The sequence below is a fragment of the Aulostomus chinensis genome, chromosome 10, assembly GCF_037954235.1.
Source record: "Aulostomus chinensis isolate RoL2024-O1b breed Wild chromosome 10, RoL_Achi_v1.0, whole genome shotgun sequence".
NCBI classification, from domain to species: domain Eukaryota; kingdom Metazoa; phylum Chordata; class Actinopteri; order Syngnathiformes; family Aulostomidae; genus Aulostomus; species Aulostomus chinensis.
This window is the reverse complement of record NC_141329.1, coordinates 20,891,290-20,904,246: the sequence shown is the minus strand read 5'-3', so window position 1 is coordinate 20,904,246 and position 12,957 is coordinate 20,891,290. Positions and strand designations below refer to the sequence as shown.

The window sequence follows — 12,957 nt, the reverse complement described above, 5'->3', positions numbered from 1 at the left end:
AAACACATTTTTTTTTAGTCATGTTATTAACTTCTTCCTTTTCTACTCACAGGAGAGGCATGTTGGTGGACCATTCATCCTGCCTCAAAGCAAAGGTCAGAAGGTGAAAAGGTCAGGGTGGGTGATGACCTCATCCTGGTCAGTGTGTCCTCTGAGAGATACCTGGTAAGACTCTTTCAACTCTTTCACTATTTCAAGATGGAGGATTTGTGTGTTTGTTGTGCTAATTGTTCTCTTTCCTCTTCTTCCTCGTGTCCTTCGTCCTCAGCACCTGTCCTATGCCAGTGGAGATTTGATGGTGGATGCCTCCTTCATGCAGACTCTGTGGAATATGAACCCAATTAGTTCAGGATGTGAACTAGCTGAAGGTACAAAATGGGATTTACAGAGATTGAAGATTATGGACTAATTTACTTCAGGCATTGAATCGTGAGCATCAAGAAATCGTTGGAATTTTGAAGGGGGATGTTTGGTGATATAAAAACCCAGGAAGTGTAAGCTTGACATAAGGACATAAGACGAAATATGCTCAAAAATTCTGCTCCTCCTCCTAGGGTTTCTGACCGGAGGGCACGTCCTCAGGCTGTTTCACGGCCACATGGATGAGTGTCTTGCCATTGCTACGCCAGAGGAAGGAGAGGAAAAGCGCAGGTGAGGATGCCGAGGAAGCATTGCTGTTTTGAACAATGATGTACCCTATTTTTTAATTCTAAATAGTCACATGTGTGTTTTCCTGACTCTGTTACAGGATGGCTCACTATGAAGGCGGTGCTGTATGCAGTCAGGCCCGATCCTTGTGGAGGCTGGAGCCTTTGAGAATCAGGTAATTACCCCACAAGAGCTAAATCTAGGGTTTAGAAAGCCTGAGCAATGCAAGATTTTCTATCTATTTATCTATCTATCTATCTATCTATCTATCTATCTATCTATCTATCTATCTATCTATCTATCTATCTATCTATCTATCTATCTATCTATCTATCTATCTATCTATCGACCTGTCTATCGACCTGTCTATCGACCTATCTATCGACCTATCTATCGACCTATCTATCTAGCTAAAGATATATACATTAAAAAAAAAAATCATGACATTACTTTTCTCTCTGCCTGCAGTTGGAGTGGTAGCCACATGAAGTGGGGACAGTCTTTCCGCATTCGCCACATCACCACAGGCCGGTACCTGTGTCTGGATGAGGAGAAGGGCCTTTTGGTGGTTGACCCAGAAAAGGCCAACACCAAACTTTCTGGCTTCTGCTTCCGTGTGTCAAAGGTCAGAAAGAAGAGAGAATACAAGGTTTAAGGAAGAGTGTAACGTAAAAATATCCACAGCAGGAATCAGTTTGTGGATGTATGTGAATGTGGATATGAATGAACAGATTTGAAGCTTCTCTAGATTTTGCCTTTGGGTTCCTTCATGCTGCCTCCTCTCAATATCTTTTGTTCCTTCCTTTTTCTCTCCTCCTTGTCCCCTGAGCAGGAGAAGGTGGATGTTGCCCATAAGCGTGATGTTGAGGGAATGGGCATCCCAGAGATCAAGTACGGAGAGTCCATGTGTTTCGTCCAGCATGTTTCTACAGGCCTGTGGCTCACGTATGCTGCCCTGGATGCAAAAGCTGCTCGTCTGGGAATGATGAAGAGGAAGGTTAGATAGATTGCAGTCACTTCCAGAAAATTAGGAGTAAAGAAATACAGAAACAGTTGAAGGACAGGGACAGGAAGATTCGTCTGCAACATAATTATGGTGTCTGTGTTTCCAGGTCATTCTGCACCAGGAGGGTCACATGGATGATGCCCTTACAGTGTCCCGCTCCCAGACTGAAGAGTCTCAGGCTGCTCGTATGATTTATAGCACGATGGGCCTCTTCAGGCAGTTCATCAAGTAAGATAGATCTACTAGTATTCAGTAACAACTGTGTGAGGGTGGGGGGTGGGAAATATCTTATTTTCGCTGCATGGTTATTTTTCCAAAATGAGGCTTAAGAGAGAAAAATCTGAATGCACAATCTTGAAAGCAAACTGTCATCTCCAATATTTGGTCTCCTTTGTTTATTGATCTTTAAAGAAAAGTGGTTTAGCCATATTTCAAACTGAAACTATTTAAAACAAATACAAGATATTTAAATGATTTGTTTGCAATTTTCAGGGGCTTGGACACCCTGAATGGGAAGAGCAAGTCACCGGGGGCTGTGAACCTCCCTTTGGAGGGGGTCATCCTCTCTCTTCAGGACCTCATCTTCTACTTCCGTCCTCCGGAGGAGGAACTGGAGCACGAGGAGAAGCAGACCAAGCTCCGCTCCCTCCGCAACCGGCAGAACCTCTTTCAAGAGGAGGTATGTTATGTGCATGATACACCAACAGTCTCACCCTCAAACTCAGATCAGACTCTCAAACTTTAATAGAGACTCACACATGCCGTATCAAATTACAGACAGAAAACACATAAATATGTTCCTGTTCCTCTCTCAGGGAATGATCACCATCGTGCTGGAGTGCATCGACCGACTGAACGTGTATAACACTGCTGCCCACTTCTCTGAATTTGCTGGCGAGGAAGCCGCAGAGTCCTGGAAGGAGATTGTCAACCTCCTTTATGAGCTGCTGGGTAGGAAAAAATATTCACAATGAGGGAAATTGAAAAAAATATACAAATGATTTTTGTTATAAATAGAATAATATTCATTTTATCTTTTTTTCCTCCAATTGAAAAGCTTCTCTAATCCGGGGGAACCGTTCCAATTGTGCTCTCTTCTGCGATAACCTGGACTGGCTGGTCAGCAAGCTGGACCGTCTGGAGGCCTCCTCAGGTATCAGATGTTCCCCAGTTAGAGTTGGTGGTGACTCACGACAAATAGAAAAAAAGTGCAGGTATAACAATGAACTACAAGCTGGCCTGGAGGGCAGATGAAGAAGGTTGCTCAGGTGGAGAAGATGTCTGCAGGGTGGGATTAAAAGATGCATCTGAAGTGCATAATCTATCAGGGACCGCTGTGTGCTGCATTGTAGTCATTAAAAAAGGTGCTGAGGATCTAAACCAGCCAATAATAGCCCCCAAGCCTCATTTTATATTTAGATATTTTATATTTCTAAATATAATCAGGAAGATTAATTACACCTAGCATTCACACACAGAAACATGTATTCTGAACATCAGCACTTCTAATCGGAAAGGAAACCGCAAAGACTTTATTTGTGTTTATGAAAGAGAAGAAAAGGAAGCCCATTTAAACTGACGAGTACATGCAGGGTATTATTATCTTTGGTTTTGATTTACTTGCATTATTTTGACATGGTATGAGGTAATTTTTTTTTTAGGATAAATATTATATTTCATGTCTCAATGCATTAAGGTATTCTTGAGGTGCTATACTGCGTGCTAATTGAAAGCCCTGAGGTTCTAAACATCATCCAGGAGAACCACATCAAATCCATCATCTCTCTCCTGGACAAGCATGGAAGGAACCACAAGGTTTGTCTTTTCTCTTCGCCCGAGACAGCTGGCACTTAGTTAATATCTGGCACCCAAACCAGACAGTCTGGCAGAGGAGAGTTGGATGTTAAAAAATCTTAAAGTGTTAATTGTTTGTTGTCAGCTCATCTACATTAAATCACTGGGTTTAACACGCTGTCCACTGTCTCCAGGTTCTGGATGTATTGCGCTCTCTTTGTGTGTGTAACGGTGTAGCTGTGAGGTCCAATCAGAACCTCATCACTGAAAACCTGCTCCCGGGTCGGGACCTCTTGCTGCAGACCAACATTGTAAACTATGTGACCAGGTAGGTGAACGCCTGTCACCACGTCTTTACATTACACAGACTTACAGAAAACAATGTTGATTTACACCCTCCTCCGTTCTCAGTGTGAGGCCCAACATCTTCTTGGGTACATGTGAAGGCTCCACGCAGTATAAGAAGTGGTACTTTGAGTTGATGGTAGACTACGTGGAACCCTTTGTGACAGCGCAGGCTTCTCACCTGCGTGTGGGCTGGGCTATGACTGAAGGCTACAGCCCTTACCCTGGAGGAGGAGAGGGCTGGGGAGGTAACGGGGTAGGAGATGACCTCTACTCTTACGGTTTTGATGGCCTGCACCTATGGTCCGGTAAGAAGCTTCCCCTAACCAGCTTCTCATATTATATGCCACGTCTCATGTTTTTTTAATCTATTAAATCTGATCACACAATGTTCTGGCCCTCAGGTACTGTATCACGCCAGGTGGCTTCACCCAGCGCCCATGTTCTGGCTGCTGATGATGTTGTCAGTTGCTGTCTGGATCTGAGCGTACCGAGTATTTCGTTCAGAATTAATGGACACCCCGTTCAGGGCATGTTTGAAAACTTCAATGTGGACGGCCTCTTCTTCCCTGTCCTCAGTTTCTCTGCTGGAGTCAAGTACGTAAAAATTTCCACGAAGTCATCTTTTTTTTCTTTGATGAAAGCTACAGACACACGTGTTAATTTATGTATTCAACCTCTAAAGCTGCAAATTAGAGCAGTCATGCAGGTCAATGTTACAAACACAGAAGCTTGTTTAAGGATCAGGTGTGACATCATGTGAATTAGCACTAATTTGCAAATAAAGAGTGTCAAAAAAAATGCTTAAACTGCTTCCCTGGAGAGGATATCAGGTTATGACTTAGGTTTCCAACAGGCTGCAGATTTTATTTGTATCATCTCTGTCATAAGGATTAACTCTTTCCTGACACCCTAGAGCTCGGTTCCTCCTCGGTGGTCGTCATGGAGAGTTCAAGTTCCTACCCCCACCTGGCTACGCCCCTTGCTATGAGGCTGTGCTACCTAGAGAGAGGATGCGCATTGAACCCATCAAGGAGTACAAGCATGACTTTGATGGTGTTCGCAACCTGCTGGGTCCCACCCTCTCCCTCACCCACACCTCCTTCACCCCTTGCCCTGTGGACACAGTTCAGGTAAAACCCCTGGCAAACCTGAATGCATAAAATGATGCGGTATGAGAGTTTTTCTTTTATCTTTTTGCTGTGCAGATTGTTTTACCACCTCACTTGGAGCGTATTCGAGAGAAGCTGGCAGAGAATATCCATGAGCTCTGGGCAGTCACTCGTATTGAGCAGGGCTGGACCTATGGGGTGGTGAGTATGGAGCCAGCACAACAAATGTGTAGGAATACCTAATATTTAGATGATTTAAAACTGATATTTTTCTAAAAGAAAAAAAAAATTGACTAACAATCATCCTCCACAGTTCAGAGATGACAACAAAAAACTCCATCCCTGTCTGGTGGACTTCCAGAGCCTCCCTGAACCAGAGAGGAACTATAACCTGCAGATGTCTGGAGAGACGCTCAAGTGAGTTTCTAAATGAGTTTGAGAGAGGGGAGGGTCAGAAGAAGAAGAACGTAACAGGTTCCTCATGATGACGTCCTTCTCTTACAGGACTCTCCTGGCACTGGGTTGCCATGTTGGTATGGGTGACGAGAAAGCAGAGGAGAATCTCAAGAAGATCAAGCTACCAAAGACGTATGGTTGCAAATATGTATTTGATTATAACATTTTCTTTGTTTTTATTTTTGTATGCATATCTGAATATGGATTTTTGCTCCTCTCTAGCTATGTGATGAGCAACGGATACAAGCCTGCCCCCCTTGACCTCACCCATGTCAAACTGACACCCAACCAGAACCAGCTTGTGGAAAAACTAGCAGAAAATGGGCATAATGTTTGGGCGAGGGACAGGGTCCGGCAAGGATGGACGTACAGTATTGTACAGGTAACCTTGCCTTTGGCTGAACTCATTCAGATTTCTGTATTTATTTTTGTTTCCATACATAAACATTACAGACATTCATTGCTTGCATATTTTTTCCTTACAATTTGTATCCTGCTGTGTTCTGCTCTCCTCAGGACATCTTGAATAAGCGAAACCCTCGTCTGGTACCTTACAACTTGCTAGACGAGAGAACTAAGAAAACTAACCGAGACAGTGTGAACAACGCTGTCCGCACCCTCATCGGCTATGGCTACAACATTGAGCCTCCAGATCAGGAGAGCAGTAAGTCTCCTTTCAGCATCATGCAGTTTGAAAATCCCCCCCCCCCCCAGGTAATCTTTCATTGTCTTATATCGTGTCCTTCCTCTTCCTGCAGCTGGCCATGGCCTTGAGAACATCCGTGGTGACAAGGTTCGAATCTTCAGGGCAGAGAGGACATACGCTGTCACCCAAGGAAAGTGGTACTTTGAGTTTGAAGCAGTGACCACAGGGGAGATGCGAGTGGGCTGGGCTCGTCCCAGTGTCCACTCTGACACTGAACTGGGAGCAGATGAACTAGCCTACGTCTTCAACGGCAATAAGGTCAGTTTGTGCCTTCGGGTTCTGAAGGAGAATCGAAGTCAGGGGAGGAAAAACAAAATGCTATAATAAGCAGAAAGCTGTTTATGAGATGGGGATATTTCTTTGCTTTATAGAGCCTGACTTTGATGTCTCTGTATTTTTATGGAAAGTTGCAGAGATAATTTAATGATATATAATCTTTCAGGCTCAACGATGGCATATCGGCAATGAGCCATTCGGTCGCCAGTGGCAGTCTGGCGACGTAGTCGGTTGTATGATTGACTTGACTGAGATGAATATCATGTTCACACTGAACGGAGAGATGCTGATCAGTGACTCGGGCTCAGAAATGGCCTTCAAAGACATTGAGATTGGGGAAGGTGAGCGTTCAAATGATCATAATATTTGACCATCAAGAGTAGCAGCAGATCTTTCTAGAAAAAAAACAAACAAAACCAAACCCTGAATGTGGTTTTCCTCCTCAGGTTTTATCCCAGTGTGTGCCTTGGGCCTGTCTCAGGTTGGAAGGATTAATCTTGGCCAGAACGTCAGCAGTCTGCGCTACTTTGCAATCTGTGGTCTTCAGGAAGGATTTGAACCCTTTGCCATTAATATGAAGCGAGACATTACCATGTGGTTCAGTAAGAGTCTGCCCCAGTTTGTGCCTGTACCACCTGATCATAATCATATTGAGGTAACTCCTCAAACGTGACATTTGTAACGCTTGCATCAGCCTTAAAAGTAGAGAATTCTAATCTTTAGATCTCTCCCAGGTGTCCCGTGTGGATGGAACTGTAGACAGTGCCCCCTGTCTGAAGTTGACCCATAAAACCTTTGGGTCGCAGAATGCCAATACAGATATGATGTTCCTCAGACTCAGCATGCCTGTCCAGTTCCACGAGGTCTTTAAGGTCCCGGCAGGCACCACCCTCCTCACCCGTCCCCTAACCATACCCGAAGAAGAAGTGGTAGTGGTGGAGCCCGACTCAGAGTTTGAAGTTCTTAAGAAATCTGCAAGTCGTAAGGAGCAGGACGAGGAAAAGAAGGAGCCGTCTGTACCAAAGGAGATCTCGGTGGAAAACGAGAAGGACACTATGTCGGAAAAGGGGAAGAAGAGAGGGTAAGTGTCAGGGGTCACCTCATCAGTATTGTAGGTGCAGATTATTATGAGAGAAGACATCTTTCGTCTCATTGTAACTTGGAAACTGGGTCAAAGAAAAGCACTCATTTCACACCAAATGAGTCCCTGCAGTGTCTCAATTTTCTGCCAGCAATGATGATTCTTCAACCTTAAAACCAGGAAGTGGATACTAAAGCTAAAAAAAACTGAAAGGAATATTTCCTCTCTGGTTCATTGGTTATCATTTCCCGTGTTTTCATATATACAGACAGGGGACACATAAAAGCAAAAACCAACATGAGGTGTTTTGGTAAGACATTAGGGTGCCACTAGCTGTCAGAACAGCATCTAAACATAAATTGGAGTTTGTGAAACTCGACTGAAGAGATGAACATTCTTCCTAAAGATATTCCTACATTTGGTGTTTTGATCTCCATTCGGTGTTAAGCTTGGTTCAGATTTTGTGACTTTGAAGGCCATAATTTGATTCTTAATTTTTCATAGTCATCAAAAATTCAGTGGCCCTTCACGCCATGTAGATGAGGGCATTGTCATCCTGTTTCTCTTCTTTTTTGCTCTTTGACATTTCTCCTGCCAGCATGGCGTTGAATTGACTTAATAGGGTTGTTCTATTGTAGTTAAATTCATTTCTTTGTCATTCACATGTCTTTGTTGATTTATAAACTGAAAGAAAAATTATGTCCATCCTCTGTTCACATCAGATTTTTCTCAAAAGCTAAGAAGGCTGCCATGACACCTCTCGCCCCTCCTCCTGCCCCTCCAACAGTGCCACGTCTGGTGGAAGATGTGGTCCCAGATGACAGAGATGATCCCGAGATCATCCTAAATACCACCACCGTAAGTTAAACACTCAGGGATGAGGCTCATCTGGAGCTTACAGTGATTTTTACTGTACTGTATCTATAATAAGTCCTTCCATATTCTTGTATCTTCGCAGTATTACTATTCAGTGAGGATCTTTGCTGGTCAGGAGCCGACCGGGGTGTGGATCGGCTGGGTTACACCTGACTACCACCAGTTTGATCCAGGCTTTGACCTCTCCAAAGTACGGAATGTTACCGTCACCGTGGGAGATGACAAAGGCAACATACACAACAGGTGAGGCTTTCCAAAGTGTCATTTGTACTTAGCTCACAAGGAAAATGCACAGAAATTTTGGAATTCTAATTTACGTCACCGAGTTCCATCTTGCTTCCTCTTCTTGTTGAGGCTTCTATCTTGGCTTTCAAAAACAATAGAAGACATTAAGTAATAGAAAACAGATTTTTCTAATGTTTAAATGTCTAGTTTTCAAGTTTCAATTTCTGTTACTTATCTAATATTTTGCCAGTGATATCCAGTAAACCTTCTGGGATGTTGCAGACAAACTAGGTAACAGTAGTAAAGAAATAAGGAACAATTATGTCTCTGGTGATGTTCTTCCCTTTTCTCCTTTCATAAGCTAGAATGATAACGCCTTTCTATTTTTTTTAGATTTAAGTACAAAAACCCCCTGAAGGGAAAGAAAATTACAACACCAATGAGCAAAAAAAACCAAAAAAAAACCTGAAAAGCGAAGCTGAGTTTTTAACATATCTGTGCGATTTTTGTGCCTTTGCAGCATGAAGCACAGTAACTGTTACATGGTGTGGGGAGGGGACCTCGTCAGCACTCAGCAGACCCGCTTCAGTCAGGAGGACATGGTGGTGGGCTGCCTGGTTGACCTGGCAACAGGTCTCATGACCTTCACAGCCAACGGGAAGGAGATTAACACCTTCTATCAGGTATTTAGAGTCTGCATTGCATGTGTTATAAATGTATTAATATCTGTCAAACTCCAATTAGCTGGGATGAGTGAAGTAAGGCTGTTGAGAAGCAAAAACAGGGGTGTTTTGTTTTCAGGTGGAGCCGAACACCAAGCTCTTCCCCGCTGTCTTCATTCAACCGTCCAATCAGAACATGGCGCAGCTGGAACTGGGCAAACTCAAGGTTAGTCTTGTTGGCCTGGTGCAATACTGCAGTATTATTCTCTTCTTCTTCCATTCCTGCATTTTAATCTGACACCTAAAGCGACAGGAAGCTGCAAAATCGTGTGGCCTTTTAAAGACACTGCTGCATTTTTACAACAAAACAATTCACATTTAAAGAATGATTACAAATAGTTTAATATTAACAGTATTCATAATTATATATGATTATAATAAATTTGCAATTGTATATAGTAATAATTATTATATTTATTCATTTATAAGATGTAATATTCCATCAATCGCTCGATTGCACAGATTCTGTCCCTATCCCACTGCATGGACATTCAGTTGTAAAGCCATTGTTTCTTATCAGCGGAGAACACAAAGTTGGTCTCCAGCTAAATCCGAGCAGAATGGAGACCAGAGATCAAAAAGAGAAACTGCGCCTTCAGTTTCCACCACTAACTCATTCACTGCATGAAGAACTAAAGAAATCAAGCCAGGGAAAAAAAATTGCGGAAAGTGGTTGAAATCCGCCTCACAAATATTTGCATACAATAGTGTATGTTGTGTTGATTTACTCGAATAATTTTTTTTCACACGACATTCAGTTTTGGTGAATTTACTAAAGTTGTAAACGTAAAACTGTGTATTGATCCTGCTTCAAGTTTGTTCGTGTCTCAGAGATGCAGAAAACTCGCGCAGGCTATCGTTACATTGGAGATTTGTAAAGCAGACTTCTCTGCTTTGGTGCACTATTTCACTGGATTACATCCAAAAGCCTATAAATAACTGTCAGTTCATTCAGACATCTGCTATTCATGTCTTAAGTGAAACAATGGCAGGAGCTCCCATCACTCCTGTCCTGAGTGTCTCTGTGCTGTCAGTTAATTTCCCCATCACTGATATGGTGCTTGTGTTGGTGCAAGCTGGGTGATATGTTGACTCTCCCTGGTAGACAGAATGCCACTGCAATTTTTTATTAGGTTGCATTTTAGACTATTTCTCTCACAGTAGCTGATTTAAAATCGTTTGTTTTCTAGTTTAATTGATGATACACAAGGACGTTACATTTTATTTTAATGGGAAACATTTAGAAAGTAAAATGTCTCTGAAAAAGTAGGCATCATAATTGTTTTTTTCATTGGATTTTAGTGCCAACACAAGTTATATATGAAAATTGAAGAAATGGGTTGAATGAATGTGGAGTTAATGGGATAATCTCCCTTGAAGCCAGCTGTATAACAGCTGTCAGTATGCTGATGTGATTTTGCACTTGATTTACTGGTTTTCAGTGGTAGATTCGGCCACCTTTTCTGTTCTGCAGATCAAATTAGTTTTTGTCCTGGGATTTTCTAAACTTCCTTTGCTTTATCTTCTTTCATCTGCCAGAACATCATGCCCATCTCTGCAGCGATGTTCCGCAGCGAGCGCAAGAACGCAGTCCCCCAGTGTCCTCCAAGGCTGGATGTCCAAATGCTGACCCCTGTTATCTGGAGTCGAATGCCCAATCACTTCCTCAACCCAGAGGTGGGCAAGGTGAACGAGAGACTCGGCTGGGTGGTGGAGTGCACTGAACCTCTCATCATGATGGCCCTGCACATCCCAGAGGAGAACAGGTCAGACACGGTGACCCCGGCAGCTACTACCATTTCCTGTTGCTCACTTAACGCCCAGATCCTTGTCCTTATAACTTTAAAACTTCTCTTTTGCCACAAACAAGCGACAATCTTTCAAAATGTGGAAGTAAAACGTAAACATTAAAATGGGATTAAAGGTAATAATATGTTTATACATTTTCTTCCAGGATATGAATGATCTAGGAACTCAGAAATAAGTTAGCATGGTTGTTCCCTCATCTCACAGTCAATGGGTTTAGACCAGGGGTCGGCAACCTTTAACACTCAAAGAGCCATTTCAACCCGGTTTGAACGGAAAAGACAACACTGGGAGCCGCAAACGCTTTTTATATTTTAAATAATACAATATATTCGTAATTTCTGGACTATAAGCCGCACCAGCGAAATGTAGGTAAAAAACAAATGCGTGTATATACAAGGCGCACTGGACCATAAGCTGCAGGTGTTTTAATGTTTAATTACCATATGTAAGGGTTCGTGCACAGAGGGGATTGTCAGGAAAGAGATGGCTGTTTGGGGAAGCTTCCGATTTGTTAACATTTCCTACAAACAACAAGTTGCGTGTATGCACAACTTAAAATAATAGTAGGGAACATGTACCGTGCTGTGGAAACTGTACTGTATCACACGACACATCGCGTTTCAGACACACAAACTTTCATCGCATTCTAAACGTATTTAATGTGTAGAAATAAACGGTGCACTCTCAGCGCACGGACCATAAACAAAGCTTACAGCGCTCGATGAGGCTATGCCTAATTACTAGGGCTGCAACTAACGACTATTTTAATAGTCGACTTGTCACCAACTATTGAAACGATTAGTCGACTAATAGGATAATTATTAATTTTTTCTTAAATTTACCATGAAGTTGATTTAATTATGTGGCAAATGATAATAAACACAAGAAAGATGGGTACAACGAAACATACATCTTTTATTGAACATACAGCGGATTCGTACAAAAATTAAATCAAAATGTCCTGTCTAAAACCACTTAGGCCCAGTGCTCGCTCAGTAGAGACAGAAATCCATAAATACATAAACCTCTGTCCATTTTTTTAGGGACAGGCAAATTATGGCGTCAGATAGCTGTCAAAATCGTGAGGGCGCAAATACAAACTCAACGAGCATAGGATCAGGAATTGAGGGCATAAGAAACATAAAATTGAGAGGTCAAAAATAATCTTGTGGCTATTAAAGTTTTGTCTCGAGCCTGTAAATTGTGACAGAGTGCAGCTGTGAAGCGGTGGCGCTGCTCGCTCTCTCTTCTAACCTCCACGCTCGCTTTGGATGTTTCCTGTCTTTGGTTTCCTGGCTCTCGATATTTTTTCCTGCCTGAAATACGTCACGGGTGTAAGACGATTGCCGGTCGAAGTTCGTCTGCAGAATACGCCTGTTAATGGTCAGCTGTTTAAATCCATTTTTCTTGGGCGGTAGGTGGCGGTCATGCTCCTAACGTGCCATTAAACCAAGGTAGAAGAAGAAGGAGTAGTAGAAGAAGTTCGCTGACGTAAACCTGTTTGTTTCTTATGCCCTCAATTCCTGATCCTGTGCTCGTTGAGTTTGTATTTGCGCTCTCATGATTTTGACCGCTATCTGACGCCATAGCAAATAAATAATAAATCAAAATCAAGTAAACATTTTTTATATCGAAAATACGCTAATAAAATGTACAATGAATGTCATAATAACCGTACTGGCTTGAATGTTACTTGAATCTCACCGAGGCGAGTCAGACTCCGTTTCGTTCAACTTCCCGACGTGCTTTCTCTTTAAATGTTCCCGCATCACCGAGGTACTGCCATGATACGCTCGGTCTGCTTTGCAATCTTTGCAAGTAGTGTTTTTATTCGCCGTATTCAGGCTAAAATCCTCCCAAACCTTAGAAGTTTTGGTGCGCGTACCTGATGTTGACGCCGC

General features: G+C 42.6%; 1 protein-coding gene across 10 annotated transcripts in view; it reads left to right on the top strand.

Moving 5' to 3' along the window:
- The window catches only part of ryr1b (ryanodine receptor 1b (skeletal)), a 76,859-nt gene that overhangs the window by 22,680 nt on the left and 41,222 nt on the right, over window positions 1–12,957 (top strand). For 6 of the 10 annotated variants that reach the window (XM_086216389.1, XM_086216395.1, XM_086216386.1 and 3 more), the window contains exons 1-14: window positions 4,992–5,106; window positions 5,219–5,322; window positions 5,410–5,493; window positions 5,584–5,743; window positions 5,878–6,025; window positions 6,120–6,325; window positions 6,510–6,684; window positions 6,790–6,998; window positions 7,078–7,424; window positions 8,147–8,282; window positions 8,383–8,543; window positions 9,046–9,208; window positions 9,327–9,413; window positions 10,787–11,013. In XM_086216389.1, coding sequence (XP_086072515.1) covers window positions 5,303–5,322; window positions 5,410–5,493; window positions 5,584–5,743; window positions 5,878–6,025; window positions 6,120–6,325; window positions 6,510–6,684; window positions 6,790–6,998; window positions 7,078–7,424; window positions 8,147–8,282; window positions 8,383–8,543; window positions 9,046–9,208; window positions 9,327–9,413; window positions 10,787–11,013 — 2,123 coding nt within the window. In that variant the 5' untranslated portion in view covers window positions 4,992–5,106; window positions 5,219–5,302. Of the gene's footprint in view, window positions 1–52; window positions 166–268; window positions 369–554; window positions 652–748; window positions 824–1,116; window positions 1,274–1,480; window positions 1,646–1,760; window positions 1,883–2,146; window positions 2,334–2,469; window positions 2,606–2,711; window positions 2,808–3,350; window positions 3,470–3,642; window positions 3,777–3,859; window positions 4,102–4,197; window positions 4,391–4,709; window positions 4,927–4,991; window positions 5,107–5,218; window positions 5,323–5,409; window positions 5,494–5,583; window positions 5,744–5,877; window positions 6,026–6,119; window positions 6,326–6,509; window positions 6,685–6,789; window positions 6,999–7,077; window positions 7,425–8,146; window positions 8,283–8,382; window positions 8,544–9,045; window positions 9,209–9,326; window positions 9,414–10,786; window positions 11,014–12,957 lie in introns of those variants that run through there. The other 4 variants (XM_086216392.1, XM_086216394.1, XM_086216391.1 and 1 more) reach the window with 1 other exon arrangement.